Raw genomic sequence first — 26138 nt, 5'->3', positions numbered from 1 at the left:
TAGCATTTGTATTGTTTGATAGGTGCAAGAAACGAATATAAATAGTCAGATATGGAAGAGGATATATACTCTACACCTGGTGTCATTAACAAGGCTCACCTTGATGAGGACAGCAACAAAGAAGAAAGAGTTGTGAGCATCTATGTCAGCGCAGAAAGTCTCACGGTGTATGAAAACCCCTGGGTGGATGGCATCCCACAAAATACACCAGGACCTTCAGTGCCTGAGCATCCAGGTATGCACAACAAAAATGACCAGTAAGATGTTTCTTTATGCTGCAAAGTAAACCACACTTCATACCTTTTAGTTTTTAATTTTAGTTTATATTATGGTTGTGTTTGGTAACGTTTCTTCAGGTGGAGGTGGGGATTATAATCTCTGCTAACCGAGAAAGGTGGAGTTTATATGATTGCTCTGCCTCTCTGTGCTTGCTGAAACAAAATATTAATCATGAAACATTTTGGCAAAATGGTCCATGAGTCATGGAAGGGATGAGGAAATAATAATGGTAATCTACAAGTGTCTAAAAATCCTTTATGAGGTCAGCTCTATAAAGGCCCTGAGGCTCATTGAGCTGATATCCCCAGATACTCAAGCATGAAATGAATGAGAGACAACAACTTCCCGCTGATGGGACACCAATCTGTCATTAGTTCCTCTCCCAGCCAAGGCTGGGGCTCATTTTCAGCTGAGTGGACTGCAGCGATGTAGATTAAAGGCCCAATTTGCTAAAGGTTTGTGTGTGCAAAAATGTGTACAAACACCATTGCATTCACACCTGAATGCTGATTTTCTAGTAGAACCCAATGAGGATCTTCTCCTTCTTCTTCTGCCATTCCGTCAATCCTCAGCTGATGATGGCGCTGACACAAGATTTTTCCACATCATCCTGTCCTGAGTTAAGGTCACACGGCAGTAACAAAGGACAATGAAGCCCAAACGAAAAAGAAATTTGGACTTTTGGTGACTTTTGGTGGCATATGTTTAACCTTTGCACAGCTTCGTTCCTGCAGCTGGCGCTTCTTCAGGACTTTTTAAACTGTGGAAAAATTTGAACAAATCCCGTCGGAAACCTCAATTTGTCCGTATTTAGTTTTGCTGTTGTTCTTGATGGTTTCTTATCATTTGCTTAGTTTTTGTAACGTTAGCGTTTAGTTTGACTTCGTTTGACCAGCTGAATGTTTTCATACAGTGCAGAAGAAGGTTTGTGAGTGCTGCTGTGGAGGAGAGATGCAGCTCCTCCGCGGGTGGTGCTGGTGTGTGGTGTGGAGCTTCTGTGTATGATGGCGCAAGTGGGGCTGCTGTCATGCTGTGGTGCTGGCTGGCCAGGAAGAATTTGTTGGCCTCCTACACCAGCGCACGGCAGTCTGTGATCGTGGACCTGACGAGAGAGTTACTGCACAAAACGTCCAGCCGGTGTCCTCTCAGGAGCTGCAGCATTCTGTTCATGAGCTCTGGAGGAATGAGCGGCACCAATGTATGCACCAATCTGACTTAGGGTAACCTGGATAAGGATTTCCCCAATGTCTCTTGACCTCATAACTCCCAAACACCTGGATGTCACTGATAAGTAAATATCTCAACATGTTCAACACTTTCATTACACAGAGACACACTGCTGATGATTGAGCCCAGAAAGTCATTGATAGCCTGAATCTTAGGGCCCTGCCCCACTGGGGAGAGAATCAATTGCGCATGAATTGAGTACACAAATTACGGGCGTTCGTTGTCGTCCGCAACAAAAAGGGCCAAAAATGACAAATGTCCCAGTATGAATTATGGATATATTAATAATATACAGCGAATATATGATGAACAATCACGGTTATATAACGCATATAGTGAGGATGCTGATCCGACACATTGAGATTATCACGGCAGTATTACGGGTGTATTATGAATGCATCACGCATGTGTTGCACATGCACGGCATCTGCATTGCGGTCATAAAATAAGCGCACTCGCTCCTTTCGGCATCACTATTCACACCAACAATACAGTCTCTGGAGCATTTGCTGGACTTGGACAAGTTGATCACAGAGTTATTGTTCATTTTGTCTTGTGAGGGTTAACTGTTCTTGAGTTTGGGGAGCCGGAGGGGGGAAGCTGCTCTGGGTGTAAGATGGTGTTTTTTTTTTTTGAGAGTGTCACAGAAAACAGACTTCAGTGTGAGTTGTGGCAGAAACTCTTCCTTTTGTTGGTGTTAAATAAAAGTCCTGGATTGCAGCAGCTATTACGTCTTTGTGGATCTACACAGCCGGACCAGCACTGATTGGCAGGTATGTCACTTTCTGCCACATATAGTACTTTGGGTTTACGTGACGTGTTTGTTATGCATTCACAGATTGTCCGCAAATCAGCTGAAAAGCAGATGTATTAAAAACGCTTTATTCTTGACCAATTTGTATGCATTCGCTACAACTTATTTTAGTTTGTGATGTGGACATGATGGGCACGCAAAATATCTGTTTCACACACTGTCACAGTCCGCTGCCAAGCCGCAAATCCCCGTCAGTTGCAGATATCAGCGGTTAACGGCAGATATACAGCGCATAGAGTGAGTATGTATTGTGTATGAATTGAGTATATGGAGTATGTAAGGCGGATGTTATCCGCATCCAGATTTTTGAACAGCTCAAAAATCCTGGCTGCGGACATGCGTGCCTCTGCGGATGATCACGAGCGTGTTCGGATGACGGCCAACTCATACAGGCATGTTACACGGATATTGTGGATGTTAGGTGAATATGGGCCAATTTTGTGCGCAATCCATATGCAAATCCTCCTAATGCCAGTGGGACAGGGCCCTTAGTCTTGATCAGGACAGTTATGAACCCAGACACTCAGCTTTTAGAGTCATAATCGGACATCCATTGATTCTACAAAGGTCACAGCAGCATCTGCATAGTTAAGGTCATTGAACCTTTCCTCACCAGATGGATTCCATAACTGAACCCAACACCCAGCCCAGAGTGCAGACCAGAACATATTCTTCATTCACTGAACAAAAAAAAAAAAAATGCAACTCTTTTCTTTTTGCTCCCATTTTTCATGAGCTGAACTCAATTTCTCTCAAATATTGTGCACAAATCTGTCTAAATCTCTGTTAGTGAGCATGTCTCCTTTGCTGAAATAATCCATCCCATCTCACATGTGTGACATATCAAGATGCTGATTAGACAGCATGATTATTCCACAGGTGTGCTTTAGGCTGGCCACAATAAAAGGCCACTCTAAAAAGTGCAGTTTGGCTTTATTGTGGGGGTCTGGGGGAAAAAGTCAGTATCTGGTGTGTCAAATGGTGCAACACATCTCCTTCGCATAGAGTTGATCAGCAGCCAAACAGAATTAAATGTGAGCATTTGCCCACTCAAGTCGGTTATGACAATGAACTGCAGTCAGTTCGAGACCCCGATCAGGACAACAAGCATGCAGATGAGATTCCTTGAGACGGTTTCTGACAGATTGGCAGAAATTCTTTGGTTCTGCAAACGGATTTTTGCAGCAGCTGTCCGAGTCACTGGTCTCAAACAATCTTGGAGGTGAACATTCTGGATGTGGAGGTCCTGAGCTGGTGTGGTTACACGTGGTCTGTGGTTATTAGGCTGGTTGGATTTACTGACAAATTCTCTGAAATGCCTTTGGAGATGGCTTATGGTAGAGAAATGAACATTCAGTTAGAGGCAACAGCTCTGGTGGACATTCCTGCAGTCAGCATGCTAACTGCATGCTCCCTCAAAACTTGCGACATCTGTGGCATTGTGCTGTGTGATAAAACTGCTCATTTCAGAGTAGCCTTTTATTGTGGCCAACCTAAGGCACACCTGTGCAATAATCATGCTGTCTAATCAGCATCTTGATATGCCACACCTGTGAGGTGGGATGGATTATCTTGGCAAAGGAGAAGTGCACACTAACACAGATTTAGACAGATTTGTGAACAATATTTGAGAGAAATAGGTCTTTTGTGCATATTGAAAATATTTGAGATCTTTGAGTTCAGCTCATGAAAAAAGGAGCAAAAACAAAAGTGTTGCGTTTATATTTTTGTTCAGTATAGATCTTAGAATTCCCTGTGAAGAAGTCAGTCTGTCAGTACACACAGTAGGAGTGTACAGGGCGGTCAAGATGTCCAGTATCTTCGGGATCTGTTATGGTTTGGGGTTCGGGTGGAACCGAACTGTTTGAGACTATGGATCCAAATGCAGGGAGCTGGACACAGAGAGGTGTATAAAAGGAAAATATATTAATTTACAATAAATAAAACAAAATGCTGCACTGAGGTACCTGGAGTATGGAGAGTAGCCCGCCCTCTAGCAGTGAAATTAGGGAGTTTGCTCTAATGTGGGAATTAGAGGAGGAGGCCAGCGTTACCTGAGCTTACCCTGCCCCCTGGGGATAGCACAGCACCAATGTTGGAGCTACATGAGATGAGACTCTGCCTGCATAACATCAACCCAAGAAAGGAGGCCGGACCAGATGGAGTGCTGGGGCAGGTGCTTACCCCCTCTACCCCCAGCCATTCATCTCCTGAACGAACACTGTCCCCCTCTCCCCTGTCTATCTTCCAACACTCCACACCTACCATAACTATGATCCAGATTTTGCATTGGTGCAAAAACCCACATCTGACTACCTCTTTGCTCTGTTACTGACAGTCTACCTCATTATATCCCTAATTATACTTTTTCAACTACATACACCAACTGCCATAACTGTGATTTGAACTTTGCATTGATGCATCAAGTACACTACCATAATAACTCTGTTGCCAATAATGAAGCTATTCATACTACCTATCTCTGCCCATCATGTCGTTGTGTTTTAATCTCTTAAGTGCCTACTGCAGTGTATTATGTTTTTACAACCTGAGCTCATTGCACTTTATGAAATGCACTACTGCCTGTACACTGATTGTTTGAGAAATGCTCTAAATGTTATTTCATTGTACCAACAATGACAATAAATTCAATTATTATTATTATTATTATTATTATTAAGCTGCGGAAAGCTTTAGCATCTTGAGTGCACAGCTGGAAGACATGGTCAAGGTCACAAGGTGGCAATCAGGTTTGGTCCTCCTGGTATCTGTCTGGATCATAGACGAGGCTTCAGAAGCTGGCGAGGCAAAACGAGGAAAGCAAGGCAACAGACAGCAAAGGACATGCAACATGCAAGTATCTGGCCTGATTCTAAGAGCTTAAAAAGCATCTGGAAGAATCTGGCAGTTCATGAACAGAAAGTCAGGGTTTAAATTCTCCATCAATAATCAGTAACTCATCTGATCCAGGTGTGAAACAAAACTGAGGGCACCATCTGGTGGAGAAACAAACACAAGACACTAGTAAAACAAAGTAAAACGGGGAAATCCTGATAGGATCCCCCACATTCTCAGGATATTCTGTGAATACTAGAAAACCACTGCAATGAAAAAATGAGAATGGGTCTGGACCTGCAGGTATATTGTATGTGCATCAATTTGTATAAATAATTTTGGAAAATATTTTCCAATTTAAAAGTGAACTAAACTTTGATCAGTTGAAGCATTCTACTAAAACACAATGTTATGTTGATTAAATGGCTTAATGTTTTAATTTTTGACCTGCAGTGACTGAGGTCCTTGTTGTCTCGAAGAGGAATCTTCTGAGAGTTTCAGCAGTGTTTGTGGGTCTGCTGTGTCTTCTTCTGGCTGTTATCACTTGCCTTGGAATCCAACGTGAGTGTTTTCACTTTGTTGCAGTAAATGCATACGTTGATGTCCGTCTACATGTTGATAATGACAACGATCATGTTAAGTACAAGGACACAAGAATATTTTCTTCATGTTTTCTCATTCGCCTTGTTTCCACAGTAAATAGAGACAAAGCCAAATGGATAAAGGAGCAAAACCAGCTACAGAACAAGAACACCAGTCTACAGCAAAAGACAGACCAGTTAATCGCCAATAACAGTCAGCTCAGAAGAGAAAGAAATGAGAAGAAGCTTGATGGTGAGGGAAATATTACCAATTATATTTTAAAATAGTGAAAATATATTTTTGGTTGCACAGGTGAATCTGCAAATCTAACAATTTTTAAATTTCCAGCATGTATGCCATTTTCTGTCTATATGTGTATGACTTTTTTTTATTGTTATTCAGAAATCAGATGCTGCAGCTGGAAGAAAATTCACTCCAGCTGTGACTGTTTCTTCGAACAGACACAACAATGGCAACAAAGCAAAGAAGCATGTGAAAACAATAATGCGCACTTCGAGGTCATATCTAGCAAAGAGGAAGAGGTGAGCTGGATTCCAATGTCACTTTTAACACCGTGTTTGCTTTCTTGCTTCTCCGTGGTAGGTATTTTTAGTTAAAAAAAAAAGGTACATTTTTCCTGTGGCGGATGACTCGCTGTGTCACAAGACCCTCCACTCCAACCACAAGCAGATTTTTGTATTGGTTTAGTCTTAACTTTATTGTCAAATTATTTCCAACATAATTAATAAATTAATTAATTATCATCCTACTATGTCACCACAAGTGGAACCACTAAACCACCAATTATACAGCTTCATGATGAAGTGGTATAGAGGTTTTTATATATATAAAAAAAAAACACTTGAAATTTCAACTGCAATTTGCTAGAAGGCACATCAGAGTTTCAAGCATAGATTTGATCTGTTTTGTTGAAAGAAAATTCTTCTCTGTGCAAGTCCACTATCAAGGCATAAGTGGTGATGCAAAATGCAAAACGTGCACTGTGCACAATTTCTTTAATCACAACCACAGAAGTCTATAACTTCTTCAGGGGTGTCTGGGTGTCTTGGTGGCTTTCCTCTCTAATCTGAGACCTGTCACCTCCACACAGATTTACCATAGAGTACCATCCTGTTTGTATTTCTTCATAATTCATGTAAATAAAGTCCAAGACATAATCAGTATCTTGGGAATGTTCATGTATCCATCCCCTGACTTGTCCGAAGAAAAGCGCATGTAAAAGTGATGGTTTACATGTGCTATACTAAAGGGGGCACTTACTTATTCACCCCATCATTTTGGCTTTTAGATTTTTATTTCTTTTAATTCATGTTGTAGAGATTACTTTTCACTGTGAGTTTAAAGGGCATCATTTTAGAAATTTTAATATACAAAGCCTGAATTTTGTTTTGTTTTTGATATCCTAAAAAATTTCTAACATGTAAAAGCTCAAGGGGGCAAACACTTTTTCACACCACTGTACATGACTTTAAACATCAAGAATTGGGTACACAAATTTCAATTCATTTGGGTTTTTCTCTAATTTACACAATGTCAAAATTATACATAGAGCCTCAAATATATACTTAAGATTCACTTAAATCTGTGATGTGGATCTGGAAAGTATTCACAGCACTTCACTTTTTCCACATTTTGTTATGTTACAGCCTTATTCCAAAATGGATGAAATTAATTTTTTTTCCTCAAATTTCACATTATGACAATGTGAAGAAAAAAAATATATTTTTTTTAGATTTTTGCAAATTTATTGAAAATAAAAACCTAAGAAACCACATGTACATAAGTATTCACAGCCTTTGCCGTGAAGCTCAAAATTGAGCTCAAGTGCATCCTGTTTCCATTGATCATCCTTGAGATGTTTCTACAGCTTAATTAGAATCCACCTGGGGTAAATTTAGGTGATTGGACATAATTTGGAAAGACACACACCTGTCTACATATAAGGTCCCACAGTTGACAGTGCATGAAAATTCAGTAAGGTATATCTTCTATTATACATTCCAATTCTAAGGTAGATCTCTACTAGTGTATACTAAAGTATATCTAAATATCTAAAAAAAAAAAAAAGAGTAGAGCCACTTAGGTGCCTAGTCTTGAGAACCAGGGTTGGCATGTCAGAGCAGAAACCCAGAACGACACAAAGACTGAACTCTGGCGTAGATGCCAGGCATCATGTTTGGACATCCTGGATGAAAACCTGCTCCAGAGCGCTCTTGACCTCAGACTGGGGCGACGGTTCATCTTCCAGCAGGACAATGACCCTAAACACACAGCCAAGATATCCTCTGGAACACCAGCGTCACTATCTACAGTCAAGGGAGTTTTACATCATCATGGACTGAGAGGATGCCTGAGAGGGACTGAGAGGGTGGACATTTAATCGAAGATTAGTGGGGTGTGTATTTGGACCTGTATGTATAATTGTGACCCTGTGTAGATTAGAGAAGATCAAAAACAAATTCAAATACCCAATTCTTGTTGTTTAAAGTAATTAATGATGTATACTGTGTAATTATTCCACCCTGACAAAAGAACAGTATGACATCATAAAAAGCCCAAAATAACCATGACATTCATCCCATGATGAGTGTATGCAAAACTCTGGCTACAACTGTACATCCTCCACACATACATTATTTATATTTAAACCCAGGGGAAAAAACAAAACAAGATCCTAAGTATTATCCTTTGCACCCATTCCAACTGGGGTTGGCAATCCCGCTCAAATTGGATTTGGGCCGAATCCGAATTTAGCTGGATAGGTTTTTTTCTGTACCTGAACAGCGCTATTTGGATTTAAGATGGATTCTTTTCTATCCATCACTGTGAAAGATGATTCAATTTATTTTCAATTTATTTAATTTATACAGCACCAAATCACAACAAAGTTGCCTCAAGGTGCTTCACACAAGTAAGGTTTAACCTTACCAACCCCTAGGGCAAGCACACAGGCGACAGTGGTAAGGAAAAACTCCCTCTGATGATTTGAGGAAGAAACCTCAAGCAAACCAGACTCAAAGGAGTGACCCTCTGCTTGGGCCATGCTAGTGACACAAATGACAAAACAATTTACAAAACAAATATACAGGAAATTTTGCCAGTGCACAGGACAGGAGGGTTGCAGAACAGACACCACACCCAAAATTAATTTAAAATAGTAAAAAGCATAGTAACATACTATGCTAGTATGCTAGCCATACAAAAGGGAAAATAAGTGCATCTTAAATCTGGACTTGAAAGTCTTTACAGAATCTGACTGTTTTACTGATGCAGGGAGATCATTGCACAAAGCAGGTGCCCGATAAGAGAAAGCTCTGTGACCCGCAGACTTTTTATTCACCCTAGGCACACAAAGTAGTCCTGCACCCTGAGAACACAAAGTCCGGGCCAGTACGTAGGGTTTAAGTAGGGGAGGTGATGGTCTAGTGGTTAAGGTGTTGGGCTTGAGACCATAAGATCCTTGATTCAAATCCCAGCCTGACTGGAAAATCACTAAGGGCCCTTGGGCAAGGCCCTTAATCCCCTATTGCTCCCGGTGTGTAGTGGGCACCTTGTATGGCAGCACCCTCACATTGGGGTGAATGTGAGGCATTATTTGTAAAGCGCTTTGAGTGTCTAATGCAGATGGAAAAGTGCTATATAAATGCAGACCATTTTATTTAAATAGGTCAGCTATGTTGGGAGGGGCTAGTCCGTGAATAATTTTATAGGTTAGTAGCAGAACCTTAAAATCTGATCTCACTGGGACAGGAAGCCAGTGAAGAGATGCCAAAATGGGTGTAATGTGGTCAAACTTTCTGCTTCCTCTCAAAAGTCTGGCAGCAGCATTTTGAACCAGTTGGAGAGCCCTAATGCTGGACTGTGGTAAACCAGAAAATAGAACATTGCAGTAGTCCAATCTAGAAGAGACAAACACTTGAATCAGGGTCTCAGCATTGGCCATACCCAGGATGGGACAAATCTTCATTATATTTCGCAGGTGGAAGAAAGCAGTCCTCATAATATCTCTTATGTGGAGGTCAAAGGACAACGATGAGGAAACTGCTTGTCGTCCTCATTTGCAGCTAATGTAACTGTAGGGTAAAGCCCCATGTGTTGTCGCAAACATTCAGGTGAGGAATCAGAGCACACAACAGGAGAAGGAAATGTTTTCTATAGCTGTCACAGTGCTCACTGAATACTTAATGTTCAACAATGCGTTGCAGTCATAGGTTTGAGCAGCAGAAATACAGCTGTTAGGCATTACGGCAAATAAAACAATGTAAATGGGAAGGGCCAACAATGCAAAACTACAACAAGGAACTGAAGCAGTGGCCCAGTCACACACAGGCTCCATATTGCCTCCCATTAATTACAACCTGAAGAGGAAATTCTTCTTGGAAAAATTCAAGGGAGATAGTGAACATAAACAAAACAGCCGTCATCTCCAAATGGCCATGGCATTGTACAAATATACAACATATTAAAAAAGTGGCTTTTTTAGACGTTGTGTCCCTACTACTTGATTGCCTACTTCTATTATACAAATAATGAATGTCTATGAGTTCAATGGTACCAATATTTCATGAGGTGAAAATATCCGTACCATTGAACTCATAAACATTCATTATTTGTATACTATTGCACAGTAATTGAAACACAAGGGCAAATGGTACGAATAATACATGTCACGTGACATACAAGCCACCAATCAAATGACAAGGATCCACGCAGCCTATCTGTACTAATGTAAGGGCCCCTTCACACATAGTACGAATAAGTACAAATCAGGGCGAATCACAGTGGACCAGCTCATATGAGCAAACCACGAAAACATCGAGGCGATGGACAGGCGTGAACAAACCTGCTGTGACGGTGGTCGTGCATGCAACGGTGTTGTGCATGCAACAGTGTCGTACAAGCAGGAACACAGTGTGAGCAGCTGGGACGTGGTACACCACATCACGCTGCTGATGTGGAGAACAATAAAATAAAAACCAGCTGTATAATTAGTCAGTATCACTGGGTTGATAGAAATAATAAATAAAAGGGGATGCAATACAGAACCCCACAGTTAAATAACCGTGGTTAATTAAAAAATAAATGCCACTCACGGGATTCAAACCTGTAATTTACAAAAGCTCCGCTTACCAGATGGAAACTTTACCACTGTCCTACAATCACTGTCTTATAACATGAGCGTGACATGGTTAAAATCAACATGCAGATAAACGTATTTTTTTTTTTTTACAAAAGAGAAAAGGTGCCGTGATAACTGACCAAACGACATTTGTTACGGCGTATTTCTGCTGTTACGTTACTGAAAGTGGCGTATTTGTTGCACTGTTGGCTTGTCATATAGTCCTGCGCCTCTCACAGGACACGCGTGTGCTGTCAGACAGATGTGACATTCAGATAACCTGCTGCGTGTCCACATGAACTGACGGTCTGTTTCTCCAGCTTGTCACAAAAGCGATATATGTTTTAATATATTTCCACGTGAGGACAGCAAACACACACACGTGAGTGTCTGTCAAAACACCGTGTCATGTTCTGCAGCTGTGATGTCTCAACAACTGTTGGTAGCCAGCCATGCCCCCATCCATTCAGCGCACAGACCAAGGTGTCACTCTGTTATCAGATGAGAGGCGCCTCGCCTGAGGGGGGCGCATGAACCACACGCATGCACGTGTTGCTGGGGGGAGGGGGAGCGCGCAAAACACATGCACACATGTTGTGGGGGCAGCCGACACTCTGACATGCATACTTGGCAACTTCACAGTCGTGGGGGCTCTTCGACAAATTTCACCGCCAGCTCGAAAGTGATTGTTTGCTGATTGTTTTTGTGCTAATACCACAAATGGCCACACATTTTCAAAGTGCCAAGCGAGTGGTGTTACATGTTTGTGAGTGTCACCTGGAATTTGGCCGACACCTCTCACAGGGCACACTCTGTCTTTCAGCTGCTGGTGTGTGCAAATAGTTGTAACAACAGGTGTACAAGGCATTGGAGGCAGCTACGATTTGACACGTATTGCATACGACTCCTACTTCATGTGCAATTCAACCACATTCGTGCTATGTGTGAAGGGGCCATGATGGTTGGTGTTACGGCACCAAGCCAGCCTCTAAATTAAATACCCGACCACCAGGCCTAGCCATCTCTTAACCTGAAGTGCCGCCTACGTGTGCCGTTTAACATGAGTGACCTCCTTTTTACCTGAATGAGTGAGTCTTACCTATTTGTTGGTGGAGAAGTGTGTGCATGGCTGACTCATGGCCAATTTCTCTTGTTGTCACAGCGACCAAGTGTCCCCATCCGGCCTCGTTCCTCAGCAGCTACTTCAGTCCATCAGCCAGACTGCACTTAAGATCTATAGTTCAGATTTTTTTAAAGGTGTAAAACACATATGAACACAGTCTCTTGCAGTGTGCATAAAATTCAGTCTCTTCCTCTCACATGGTTGCAGCGGTGTCCTCAATATTCTACCATTGTGCCATCTCTCCACAACAAACCTCCTCCACACTCTTCCCACAGGCGCTGAGCCTATCTTTAACCTGCCTAAACCCCACCTACTGCTACACATCAATAACACAAATCCATCCATCCATCCAGCCATCCATTTTCTTCCGCGTTATCCAGAGTCTCCCTTAAACACACTCGTAACGGTTGGGTAGTAGGTTCCTATCTGACGTTAGTGTATGTTGAATGTTCAGATGTAATTTCTAGCAAATAGTTTGGCATCAAAATTGTATGCAAGTACAGCCAAAAAGGTATATCTTTTTGGCTCCCGGTGGGATTCAAACACCAGACTCTGTGCTCATGAAGATAACACTCTCCTAAGTCAGCCAAAAAGGAATAACTGAAGCTATTCAGAACATATTTACGCCCTCCAAGGACATAATAAAATCATCTGCATTTATTTATTTGTCTGACTGTTAGCAGGATTATGTCAAACTACGACACGGATTTTGACGAACGTTTCACCACAGATAGATATTAGGACATGGAAGACTCCCTTACATTTTGGAGGTGATCCAGATCCGGATCTTGATTCTGGATCAAAATTTCACTGTATATAGGCTTTGAAGGATTACATCAAAACTACTTCACAGATTCTCACCAAATTTGTACCACAATTTGAATAGAATATTCCAGCAGCCAAGAATGACCATGTTTGCCCATTATGTTCAACATTTTTATGTTTTAACTTGGTGTGATAAGTTAATTACACTGTTATCTCAAAATCTATCTAAATATTACAAAAAAAAACAAAAACAAAACAAACAAAAAAAACAAACGGCTGATTTCTCAAGCTAATGAGATAAATCATCATGGGAAAATGATCATTTGTTTTCTTATGAGAACAAAAATATTTTAACATTTTATTTAACAAGTATTTTATATCTTATCCCCACGGGGATAAGGTATCAAATACTTACTGCATACTTACTTACATACTTACTTACACTCTGTACTAGGTGTCAAATACTTACTGCATACTTACTTACATACTTACTTACACTCTGTACTAGGTGTCAAATACTTACTGCATACTTACTTACATACTTACTTACACTCTGTACTAGGTGGCAAATACTTACTGCATACTTACTTACATACTTACTTACACTCTGTACTAGGTGGCAAATACTTACTGCATACTTACATACTTACTTACATACTTACTAACACTCTGTACTAGGTGTCAAATACTTACTGCATACTTACTTACTTACTTACATACTTACTTACACTCTGTACTAGGTGTCAAATACTGCATACTTACTTACTTACATACTTACACTCTGTACTAGGTGTCAAATACTTACTGCATACTTACTTACTTACATACTTACACTCTGTACTAGGTGTCAAATACTTACTGCATACTTACATACTTACACTCTGTACTAGGTGTCAAATACTTACTGCATACTTACATACTTACTTACATACTTACTAACATTCTGTACTAGGTGTCAAATACTTACTGCATACTTACATACTTACTTACATACTTACTAACACTCTGTACTAGGTGTCAAATACTTACTGCATACTTACTTACTTACTTACACTCTGTACTAGGTGTCAAATACTTACTGCATACATACTTACTTACATACTTACTTACACTCTGTACTAGGTGGCAAATACTTACTGCATACTTACATACTTACTTACATACTTACTAACACTCTGTACTAGGTGTCAAATACTTACTGCATACTTACTTACTTACTTACATACTTACTTACACTCTGTACTAGGTGTCAAATACTTACTGCATACTTACTTACTTACATACTTACACTCTGTACTACGTGTCAAATACTTACTGCATACTTACATACTTACTTACATACTTACTAACATTCTGTACAAGGTGTCAAATACTTACTGCATACTTACATACTTACATACTTACTAACACTCTGTACTAGGTGTCAAATACTTACTGCATACTTACTTACTTACTTACACTCTGTACTAGGTGTCAAATACTTACTGCATACATACTTATTTACTTACATACTTACTTACACTCTGTACTAGGTGGCAAATACTTACTGCATACTTACATACTTACTTACATACTTACTAACACTCTGTACTAGGTGTCAAATACTTACTGCATACTTACTTACTTACTTACATACTTACTTACACTCTGTACTAGATGGCAAATACTTACTGCATACTTACTTACTTACTTACTTACTAACACTCTGTACTAGGTGTCAAATACTTACTGCATACTTACTTACTTACATACTTACATTCTGTACTAGGTGTAAAATACTTACTGCATACTTACTTACTTACTTACTTACTTACTTACACTCTGTACTAGGTGTCAAATACTTACTGCATACTTACTTACTTACATACTTACACTCTGTACTACGTGTCAAATACTTACTGCATACTTACATACTTACTTACATACTTACTAACATTCTGTACAAGGTGTCAAATACTTACTGCATACTTACATACTTACATACTTACTAACACTCTGTACTAGGTGTCAAATACTTACTGCATACTTACTTACTTACTTACACTCTGTACTAGGTGTCAAATACTTACTGCATACATACTTACTTACTTACATACTTACTTACACTCTGTACTAGGTGGCAAATACTTACTGCATACTTACATACTTACTTACATACTTACTAACACTCTGTACTAGGTGTCAAATACTTACTGCATACTTACTTACTTACTTACATACTTACTTACACTCTGTACTAGATGGCAAATACTTACTGCATACTTACTTACTTACTTACTTACTAACACTCTGTACTAGGTGTCAAATACTTACTGCATACTTACTTACATACTTACATTCTGTACTAGGTGTAAAATACTTACTGCATACTTACTTACTTACTTACTTACATACTTACACTCTGTACTAGGTGTTAAATACTGCATACTTACTTACTTACTTACATAGTTACTTACACTCTGTACTAGGTGTCAAATACTGCATACTTAATTACTTACTTACTTACACTCTGTACTAGGTGTCAAATACTTACTGCATACTTACTTACTTACTTACTTACTTACATACTTACACTCTGTATTAGGAGTCAAATACTTACTGCATACTTACTTACTTACATACTTACTTGCACTCTGTACTAGGTGTCCTCTCCTCTGCAGATGAGAGGACACCTAGTACTATGCAGTCATCCCTCATCTGTTCTGTCAAAGAAATACCTCTCCATTTCAGAAACAACCTGTTTTTTTTTATGAATGATTAATGTCCAGAGCAGGAAAGACTAACTGTTTCAGTCCCATAAGAAAACACATTGTTTTTCTGAATAAAAATGCCATGAATGATTTCCCAGTGTACACAAATACTCCCTATAAATCATAATAAATACTTTCTTCATACAAAATTATGATGCAAAACAAGATACGCAGTACAAAACTACACATTAACAAACACAAATACAGAAATTTAAAAATTACACATCAGATACAAGAGAATGTTTTAAATCAGTTTTATTCATTTTTTCCAAATGTAATACATATTTTTCCACTAGATGGCCCTATGGCAAGATGTTTCAAACATTACAAAAGATCCATTGATTGAGTTTCTTGAACACTCCATTTTTGTCATCACAAGCTTTATTTTCTTGAGATAACAAATTAAGTAACCCCCTTATCTCAAGAAAACAAAGTTATGGTGAGATCACATAATGAACTTGTGAACTTGATACAAACCTCACCCTGAATGCTGGGATAGGCTTCAGCATCCCTGTAACCCTTAATTGGAATATGTGGGTATAGTAAATCACTGAATAAGCAGCTCCCTGGCTAGTACTTGGATGTGACTATTTCTTTTGTTAAAACTGGAGTTGTGCTGGCTGTCTTCACAGAATACAATGCAGTATGTGTACATTTTATTATTATTTTTTTTTTAGGTCAGGCGAGTTTATTGCCATTGGCAGTCAATTCCTATTATCTGTCTGTGTCATTGGACACAGCACTTCATTTGCATTTTCCCAGTCCACCCAGCTGGAAATGGGTACTAGTCTTGGCTGGGGAAGTAATCTGTGAGGCATTGTGTTCTATCTAGAGGGAGTCAGAGACGCTTATACACTTCATGCTATGGAATCTTGGAATATACACCTGCACCAATGGACTTCAGGGACTATATAGAAATTTGGGTGGTGCAATGCATTCTGGAAATGCAACGAAGACATGTAATATTCGACATAACCTCATTATAGCAGAATTAAATCAACATAATTACTTTCTGCTATTTTTGGATTATCTCAATGCTACAAACATAAAAAGACAAGATAAATACAATGCCAACACATAATTTACCGAGGTGTATTCTGTAAAACCTCAAACAATGAATAAAAGGTTTCCAAAAATTTTTATGTTGACTTGGTTTGGCAATATAACATTTCTTACCAAAGGTAAAGGAAGTCTTATTCAATGGTGGCGGCATTAGTAAAATTTTCAGAACAGGAGAGTTATTTATGGAGATTATGCCAACTCAGTCAGGAACTCACACCCTCGCTTACTGATTACGCCAATGTCTCAATGCAATAAATTGTACACAGAGTTCCATCCAGCTTTTATTAGCACTAATCTAATAATGGTTTGATGCTTTTCACATTGCTGTACAGCAGAATATATTCGTCTTCTTTTGGACTGACACAAAGTACAATTACATTTACAAAAGATTAAATGAATATTCAACCTATTAAAAATCAGCTGATACTGTTGTGTGTGGGCCGCCAGAAGAGGAGGTACTGCTGGCCCACCACCAGTGGGCGCCCTGCCTGAAGTGCGGGCTTCAGGCACGAGAGGGCGCTGCCGCCACGGACACAGCCGGGGGTGACAGCTGTCACTCATTATCTCTTGACAGCTGTCACCCATCTACTCAACATCATCTCATTCCATAAAGACCAGACGTCATCGCCACCTCGTTGCCGAGGTATCGTACTTCATTGGAGGTAATATCCTCAGCCGTTTGTGTGGTACAATATAATTTGTATATTGTGAGTGTTTGCAGGAGTACCGGTACCTCTGTCGGTGGAAGCTGAGAGAGTGCTGGACGGCACTCTTTTCCCCTGAGGAATCACTGCGGTACTCTGCAATATATTGAGTGAGAGGTGGAGGTGGCATTCCCACCGTTGTTGTTACGGGGTGTACACACACCCACACTTGACTGTCTTTGTTCTCGCCAGCAGTACCAGATCCGACAGTCGGGGACGGTGATCACCTGGGAATTCGGGACTTGGCGGCTCCAGTATTCACCAGGTTCGGTGGCGGCGGAAATCGTGTGGTTCCGGCTCTTCTCAGGACAGACGTCTTCTATCCTCGAGCCTGCCCACATGTCACCTTTGTGGATTGACTGTAATCATATTCTGAGATTGTCTGTATGTTCGTTGTGCTCCTTCACAACATTAAATTGTTAATTTTTGGCTCATCTATTGACCGTTCATTTGCGCCCCCTGTTGTGGGTCCGTGTCACTACACTTTCACAACAGATACTCCTGAGAATTAAGGTATTGCAGGTGGTAACAGTCTGGTGGACAGAAGCTTGAAATCTGTCTCTAGCAGCAGTAAGAAGAGACAGACAAAAAAAAAAAAAAAAAAAATCATGTTTACAAAATGCACCTGGGATCAGAAAAGTATTTTTGTTCCCTTTTTCTGTAAAGGAATATAGCAAATTGCTAGGGAAGAAGAAGAAAGTAGGAACTAGAGAAAGGTGCGCTCATGGTTCTTTTGTCTTCTCACGTTACACATTACATGACAAACACAACTCTGCCTACACTCTGCCTACAACATGGCACGAGATACAGTCACATACTATTCACGTCGGCACCAGTAATGTCAGGATGAAGCACTCTGAGGTCACAAAAATGGACATAGAGAGGACTTGTGACCTTGCCAGAAAGATGTGTTGGCATCAATTAATAGTCTCTGGTCCTCTCCCCTCCCGGGGTAATGATGAGGCATTTAGCAGGCTGACATTGTTAAATAGGTGGCTGGCACAATTTTGTAGACAGCAAGGCTTTAGTTTTATTTATAATTGGCCTTCATTCTGGGACCCCCGTGGCTTGCTGATGCCGGACGACCTTCACCCTACTGGGGAAGGCGCCGCGATCTTGTCTGCGAACATAGATAGAGCTCCACAGGGAGGGTAACATTAGGATTTTACAGCAGGCCACGGAGCAGGTGATTAGAGACCCTGCAAGGCTTATGACAAATGTGGATGTGGAATCCATTAGCTTAGTGGGGAATTTAGTGCAGAAAATCCACTATGGTGATAGTGCAGTTTATGTGCCAGGGAGGGAAATTCATTGAGACTGTAGCCTGTTTCCATAGACGTGTCCATAAAAATCATAGAGGGATATGCTTTGCAAACTTAATGCCCATTACTACATTGGATGATGCTGAAATTGAGGATGGCCTATTGACTGTTCCAGCAATATCAAATATTTCATGTCTGCTACCTACAACCCGCGCCGAATGTCTCAAACCTAATTCTACTTCCAGACATCTTATATATGCTACTCTGGAACCACCCCTAAATACAAACAGTCCAACCGTCAACCCCACTGAGGTCCTTACTCTGGGTCTCATTAACATAAGATCACTGTCATCAAAATCATTGTTGATTAATGATCTATTTATGGATTATCACTTTGATATGATTGGGTTATGTGAAACCTGGCTTAAACCTACAGCTGTCCTTTAGTCATGTCGCTCGTGATGCAAAGCAAGGCGGTGGTGTTGGTCTTATTTATAAATCTAGGTTTAGTTTATTAGCTGTTGGGAGTCACAAATATAACTTGTTTGAACATCTCATTCTCCGCTCTGCCCATGATGCTACATATTGGCAAGTCAGAAGAATAAAAATCAGCCCTATTACTTTGTCACTGTATATAGGCCTCCTGGCCCATACTTCTTTCTTAGATGAATTTTGTGTGTTCATCTTAAACTTGTCGACTACTGCATTCTGATTATCAGTGACTTTAACATTCATATAAATAAGCCTTCTGATCCCCTCTGCAAATCATTTATGGAAATTGTGGATGCATTAGAATTTCAGCAATGCATTCAGGATTCGCAATGCATTCAGGATGCACATTAGTGGAAATACCCTGGATTTTGTTCTCACACGTGGTATTGCTGTCACGAATATTAACATCATGCCTCTTGCATCAGTGGTCTCTGATCTGTTATGTGTCAGACGCAGCCCGGAGAACCGACCAGCGTTTGAAGGACCCAGTATAAAATAAGCAGAGCATGGTACAAAGGATAACAGAGTTTAATGAACATAACAGTGATGTGAAAAAATATAAAAGTGCGCGGTCTGGCGTGGTGGATTGCGGTGCACTCCCAGCAGCGCTAACGGTCCGGAGCCAGAACCAATTCAGACCCAAGGACCCTGCCGACACCCCCCAGGTGGCCGCGACAAACCGAGTCTGTGAAAGAAGGAATCATTATGTGAGTCCACACTCAACACACAGAGAGAACGCTCAAAGGTGCACAAACAGCAAACACTTCCTGGCTTAATTACTAATCAGCTTCCCACCCTGCAGGCATGGAACATCCAGTTCACAAAACTCCACTGCAGAGGAAGCTGATTACATGACCAACATACAGCTCAATATAATAAGGTGTGAGGGACACCACATTTACTGACTGTATAAATGTTAGTCACAAAATCTAACGTACCTCAGGAAGTGTACTGACGAGCGTGAGACCTCACCCTCTCCTCTTTCACAGACCATGCATCAAACCTGGACGTTCTCTGCATCCACTGATGATGAGATGGCTCCCGAGACGACGATCTCACCCGTCTGGTCACAAGGTCGAGTCTCTGGCAAATACACACTGTGTACTCCAGTCTTAAATGCCACCATGTTCCAATCCATGTAGATGCACCACAGCTGTGAGTCCTGACGAGCCGCAGGTGATCAGCCTCAGGTGATCAGGGTGAGGTCCTGATAAACTCAGCTACACAGCCACTCAGTCCCAAATGCGCACCACCTGGGAGGAAAACCAAAAGACAGAAACAAAAGACACACAAAAGCCAGCCAGGCACGCCAGCCACAACATGATCACTCACTTATTATGTTTACAGTTTCGCTGCCGTGTTTAGTGGAACAACAACCTTATTTATCACTGCGGCAACGCATCAACTCCTCAACTACGACTGAACTTGAAGCTAGAGTGCCTCATATCTTAGCTTCACATTTGGAAAATGCCCAATCAGTAGACAGTCTTGTGGGTAGTTTAAACTCAGCGCTCAAAACTACACTCGACATGATTGCGCCACCGTTATTAAAACCATGCCCCCCCAAAACACAGTCACCTTGGTTCAGTGATTACTTGCGTGACCTCAAGCATAAGGTTTGAGGTCTAGAACAGAAATAGCGTAGTTCAAAAATAGAAGTATTTCACCTCGTGTGGCGTGATGCTATTTTAGACTATAAGCATGCACTACTGGCTACAAAGCGGACCTTTTACTCTGATTTGATCAACAAAAACAAGCATAACTCAGACTTCTTGTTCGACACGGTGGCAACAATTATTCATGAACAACCACTTGTAAGTCACTCTGCTTTTACAGCACAAGATTTCTTGGATTACTTCGAGAAGAAAATAGAAGACATTAGGTTCAACATATCCCAGCATGCCTTAACCCAGCCATTACACCCAGCTATTGAGGTGGGTGCCATTACTGAGGTATTACCTAGATCTACAGAATTTGATAGTATCTCACTAGGCATGCTGACAAAACTTGTAACGTACAAAAAGCACAACCTGCCTATTTGATCCTATACCAACAAAACTGTTTAAGGACCTGTGGCTCACTCTTGGGCCGACTGTGCTGGAAATGATTAATCTTTCACTAACTTCTGGATCTGTTCCTAAATGTTTCAAATCGGCAGTGATTAAACCATTACTTAAGAAAGCTAATCTTGACCCCAGTGTATTGAAAAACTATAGGCTGATAGCAAATCTGTCATTTTGCTCTAAAATTCTGGAAAAGGTGGTTTCATGGCAGCTCGTGGACCACCTTAATGAGAATAATGTTTTTGAGCCACTGCAGTCTGCTTTTAGAAAATATCATTCCACAGAGACAGCTCTCACTAAAGTGGTGAATGATCTTCTACTTGCAATGGATTCTGACACCACTACGGTTCTGGTGCTGTTAGATCTTAGTACTGCGTTTGATACCGTGGATCATCATATTCTACTCGATAGGCTGGAGAATCATTTTGGGATTACAGCAAGTGCCCTTGCGTGGTTGACATCATACCTGACCAGTCATTCTCACTGTGTTTTGTACAATATCACTACCTCTATCCTTAGTGACATGAAATTTGGGGCGCCACAGGGCTCCCTGTCTTCCTCCCTTTATATAGCACCCCTTGGGCACATATTGCGGTGTTTTGGGATTACCTTTCACTGCTAGGCTGATGATACACAGTTATACAGTAGTGTTCAGAATAACAGTAGTGCTATGTGACTAAAAAGATTAATCCAGGTTTTGAGTATATTTCTTATTGTTACATGGGAAACAAGGTACCAGTAGATTCAGTAGATTCTCACAAATCCAACAAGACCAAGCATTCATGATATGCACACTCTTAAGGCTATGAAATTGGGCTATTTTGTAAAAAAAGTAGAAAAGGGGGTGTTCACAATAATAGTAGTGTGGCATTCAGTCAGTGAGTTCGTCAATTTTGTGGAACAAACAGGTGTGAATCAGGTGTCCCCTATGTAAGGATGAAGCCAGCACCTGTTGAACATGCTTTTCTCTTTCAAAGCCTGAAGAAAATGGGACGTTCAAGACATTGTTCAGAAGAACAGCGTAGTTTGATTAAAAAGTTGATTGGAGAGGGGAAAACTTTATACGCAGGTGCAAAAAATTATAAGCTGTTCATCTACAATGATCTCCAATGCTTTAAAATGGACAAAAAACCAGAGATGCGTAGAAAAAAAGGGAAAACAACCATCAAAATGGATAGAAGAATAACCAGAATGGCAAAGGCTCACCCATTGATCAGCTCCAGGATAATCAAAGACAGTTTGGAGTTACCTGTACGTGCTGTGACAGTTAGAAGATGCCTGTGTGAAGCTTATTTATTTGCAAGAATCCCCCGCAGAGTCCCTCTGTTGAATAAAAGACGTGCAGAAGAGGTTACAAATTGCCAAAGAACAGATCAACTGGCCTAAAGAGAAATGGAGGAATATTTTGTGGACTGATGAGAGTAAAATGTTCTTTTTGGGTCCAAGGGCCGCAGACAGTTTGTGAGATGACCCCCAAACTCTGAATTCAAGCCACAGTTCACAGTGAAGATAGTGAAGCATGGTGGTGCAAGCATCATGATATGGGCATGTTTCTCCTACTATGGTGTTTGGCCTATATATCGCATACCAGGTATCATGGATCAGTTTGGTATGTCAAAATACTTGAAGAGGTCATGTTGCCTTATGCTGAAGAGGACATGCCCTTGAAATGGGTGTTTCAACAAGACAATGACCCCAAGCACAATAGTAAACAAGCAAAAATCTTGATTCCAAACCAACAAAATTAATGCCTCGCAGATGTGAAGAAATCATGAAAAACTGTGGTTATACAACTAAATACTAGTTTAGTGATTCACAGAATTGCTAAAAAAAGCAGTTTGAACATAATAGTTTTGAGTTTGTAGCGTCAACAGCAGATGCTGCTATTATTGTGAACACCCCCTTTTCTACTTTTTTTTTACTAATAGCCCAATTTCATAGCCTTAAGAGTGTGCATATCATGAATGCTTGGTCTTGTTGGATTTGTGAGAATCTACTGAATCTACTGGTACCTTGTTTCCCATGTAACAATAAGAAATATACTCCAAACATAGATTAATCTTTTTAGTCACATAGCACTACTATTATTCTGAGCACGACTGTAACTGCCGATAACTGCTGGTAATCTCATCCACATAAAATCCTTAGAAGATTGCTTTGCATCAGTGAGAAGCTGGATGTCTAGCAACTTCCTACTTTTAAACTCTGATAAGACTGAAATGATGGTTCTTGGTCCAGTGAGACATCGGCATCAATTTCACCAATGCTTAGCTTAGGCTCGTGCCTCATACATCACACTGACAAAGTGAGGAACCTTGGGGTAATTTTTGATCCTACGTTGTCCTTTGACCTCCACATTAGAAATATTACGAGGACAGCTTTCTTCCACCTGCGAAATATAGCAAAGATTTATCGTATCCTGTCTATGGCTTATGCTGATACCCTGATTCATGCATTTGTCTCTTCTAGATTCGACTGTTGCAATGTTCTATTTTCTGGTTTACCACAGTTCAGCATTAGGGGTCTCCAGTTGATTCAAAATGCTGCTGCCAGACCTTTGACACGAAGCAGAAAGCTTAACCACATTGCACCCATTTGGCATCTCTTCACTGGCTTCCTGTCACTGTGAGATCAGATTTTAAGGTTCTGTTACTAGCCTATAAAATTGTTCAAGGACTGGCACCTCCCTCCTTAGCTGACCTAATTAAACCTTACGTACCGGCCTGGGCTTAGCGTTCTCAGGGCGCAGGACTACTTTGTGTCCCTAGGGTGAATAAGAAGTCTGCGGGTCACAGAGCTTTCTCTTATCATGCCCCTGTTCTGTGGAATGATCTCCCTGCCCAGTCAGATTCTGTTGAGACTTTCAAGTCTGGCCTTAAGATGCACTTATTTTCCCTTTCATATGGCTAGCATACTGGCAGAGTATGTTACTATGCTTTTTACTCTTTTAAATTAATTTCATTAGGAAACAGAGTGGGCCACGGCCTCAACTTTATCTAAAATCTGGGTCTTTTAGTGAAGCGCTAGTGGTTGGCGATCACCTTAGTATTTCTTCTGTTTTTCTTGTTGCTTAATGGTGAAATATTATACTGTATTTGTTGTCTTTCTGATGTCCGATTCTGTTTTTTTCTCTCTGTTTGAGGTCCAGCTCCATCCAGAGATGTGTGTGGTGTGTGTTCTGCAACCCTCCTGCCCTGTGCACCGGCAAAATTTCCTCTATATTTGTTTTGTAAATTGTTTTGTCAAATGTGTCCCTCGCATGGCCCAAGCAGAGGGTCACCCATTTGAGTCTGGTCTGCTTGAGGTTTCTTCCTCAAATCATCAGAGGGAGTTTTTCCTTACCACTGTCGCCTGTGTGCTTGCTCTGGAGGTTGGTAAGGTTAGACCTTACTTGTGTGAAGTGCCTTGAGGCAACTTTGTTGTGATTTGGTGCTGTATGAATGAAAATAAATTGAAATTGAATTGAAACTTTATTGTAATATACTGCACTTCCCACTGTGGTATGCAAGTTGTTTCTATGCAACTTTCAGATGTAGGGGAACCTAAGGGAGTGTTTCATCCAAATTTTAGGTATTGCGTGGTGAAGTTTTGTGTAAATGCAAAGACAAGACTGCCAATCATGTAATAATGTTTGACTGTGTATTGATGCAAACCTGTTCCGGTAAAGTTTGCTTTGGTGTGCCTGACAGAGGCATGGTCTTGTCTGTTAAGTAAAGGTCAAACAATGTCAGTGTCCCTTGGATTCTATGACATGTGACATATGGTACACCTCAACATGATACCTAAGCATGACACATGGTGCAAATTATTCCTTTTTTAAACCCTATTAACGCAACCAATAATTTGCATCACTTTCTACCAAAATTAGAGCAACTTTGACTTCTGACCCCTGCACCATTCTTTTTGTTTTTACCCGATAACTTCATAACATTCAGTGACAGATAGTCCAAACTATACCTTTTTGGAATCTTTGTAATCAGACAAATAATGTGGTATAGTTTTGAGTATGATTGGAGTAGCTTTTAATTTGACCCCTGTGTAATTCTTCAATTGCCCCCAATTGTTGCCTGTTGAAAGTTCAAATGACCAATTGTTTTTTTCAAAAGAGTAATGGAAGTATTTGTGCCAAATTTGGTGCTTGTTTCCATGAATGAACGATTGTTGCAGTTATCTGCTCGACTATATGAGGTTGAAAGATCATCTAGAAAGAACTTACGGCCTCATGAGGCTATGGAATTATGGTGTTTTTTTCGGGGGGATTGACCTATTGTTGGGACCCAGGGTGGTTGATTTGGCAATTTGTGCAGACGTGACCTGTTTTTGATGACAATCACCATCTAAATTGAGTTTATCACTGTGGTTTTATAGTCGAACAGGCTGACGTTTACTGGTCAGATGTTGATCTCCCAAACAATCAAAGAGAAAAGATTCTGGGATGTCCACAGATGAATTAAAACCAAGGGTGTGTGGATCCAGAATGACATTATTGAGTTTTCTATATCTGAGAAAGAGACAGACAGCTAAAGAACAAGAAATTTCATTTCCAAATGACTTGAAGGAGTAACTGTTGTTTCCAAACTGTCTCCTTTTGAAAACACAGGACTTTATCACTACAAATGTTCTGCAGAGCAAAAGCAAAGCCTGGATTGGTCTTAAAATTCATGACAATGGAGTGGACTGGGAATGGGTGGATGGGACACATCTGACCCAAGAACAGTATGTACTGGAATTTTTCCTCATATTTTGATCCTTTTTAAAATAATTTTAGTGGCATCATCCCTCTTTAAATCTGATGGTTGTGTTTAATTCCTTTTGATTACATTTTAAAACTAATCAAAAATATTTTTAAACTTTATTGCAAAAAAGAAAATCAATAATGTTTTCATATATTTATATGTGGAAACTGTTTCTGAAACAGTTGTCATTATTGCCTAGCTTTCTTTGCATGTATGTTGTATGCTTGTGTTTTAATTTTGTTTTGTGTGTTTCTTTTCTCTGTAGGTCCCAGTGTGTCAAACAAGTTTTGAAAGAATCAAATGA

The 26138-nt window shown here is 40.4% G+C and overlaps 1 protein-coding gene across 1 annotated transcript; it reads left to right on the top strand.

The window, feature by feature from the left end:
* Window positions 1–26138, top strand: LOC117526600 (natural killer cells antigen CD94-like). The gene is made up of 6 exons (XM_034188659.1): window positions 1–235; window positions 5609–5716; window positions 5852–5989; window positions 6140–6279; window positions 25699–25818; window positions 26100–26138. The coding sequence occupies exons 1-6, from the start codon at window positions 52–54 to the stop codon at window positions 26136–26138; spliced, it is 729 nt and encodes a 242-aa protein (XP_034044550.1). The 5' UTR covers window positions 1–51.

Source organism: Thalassophryne amazonica, chromosome 15 (genome assembly GCF_902500255.1).
Source record: "Thalassophryne amazonica chromosome 15, fThaAma1.1, whole genome shotgun sequence".
NCBI lineage: Eukaryota > Metazoa > Chordata > Actinopteri > Batrachoidiformes > Batrachoididae > Thalassophryne > Thalassophryne amazonica.
Note: the sequence above shows the minus strand (reverse complement) of the source record. Positions and strands in the feature narration are given on the sequence as shown.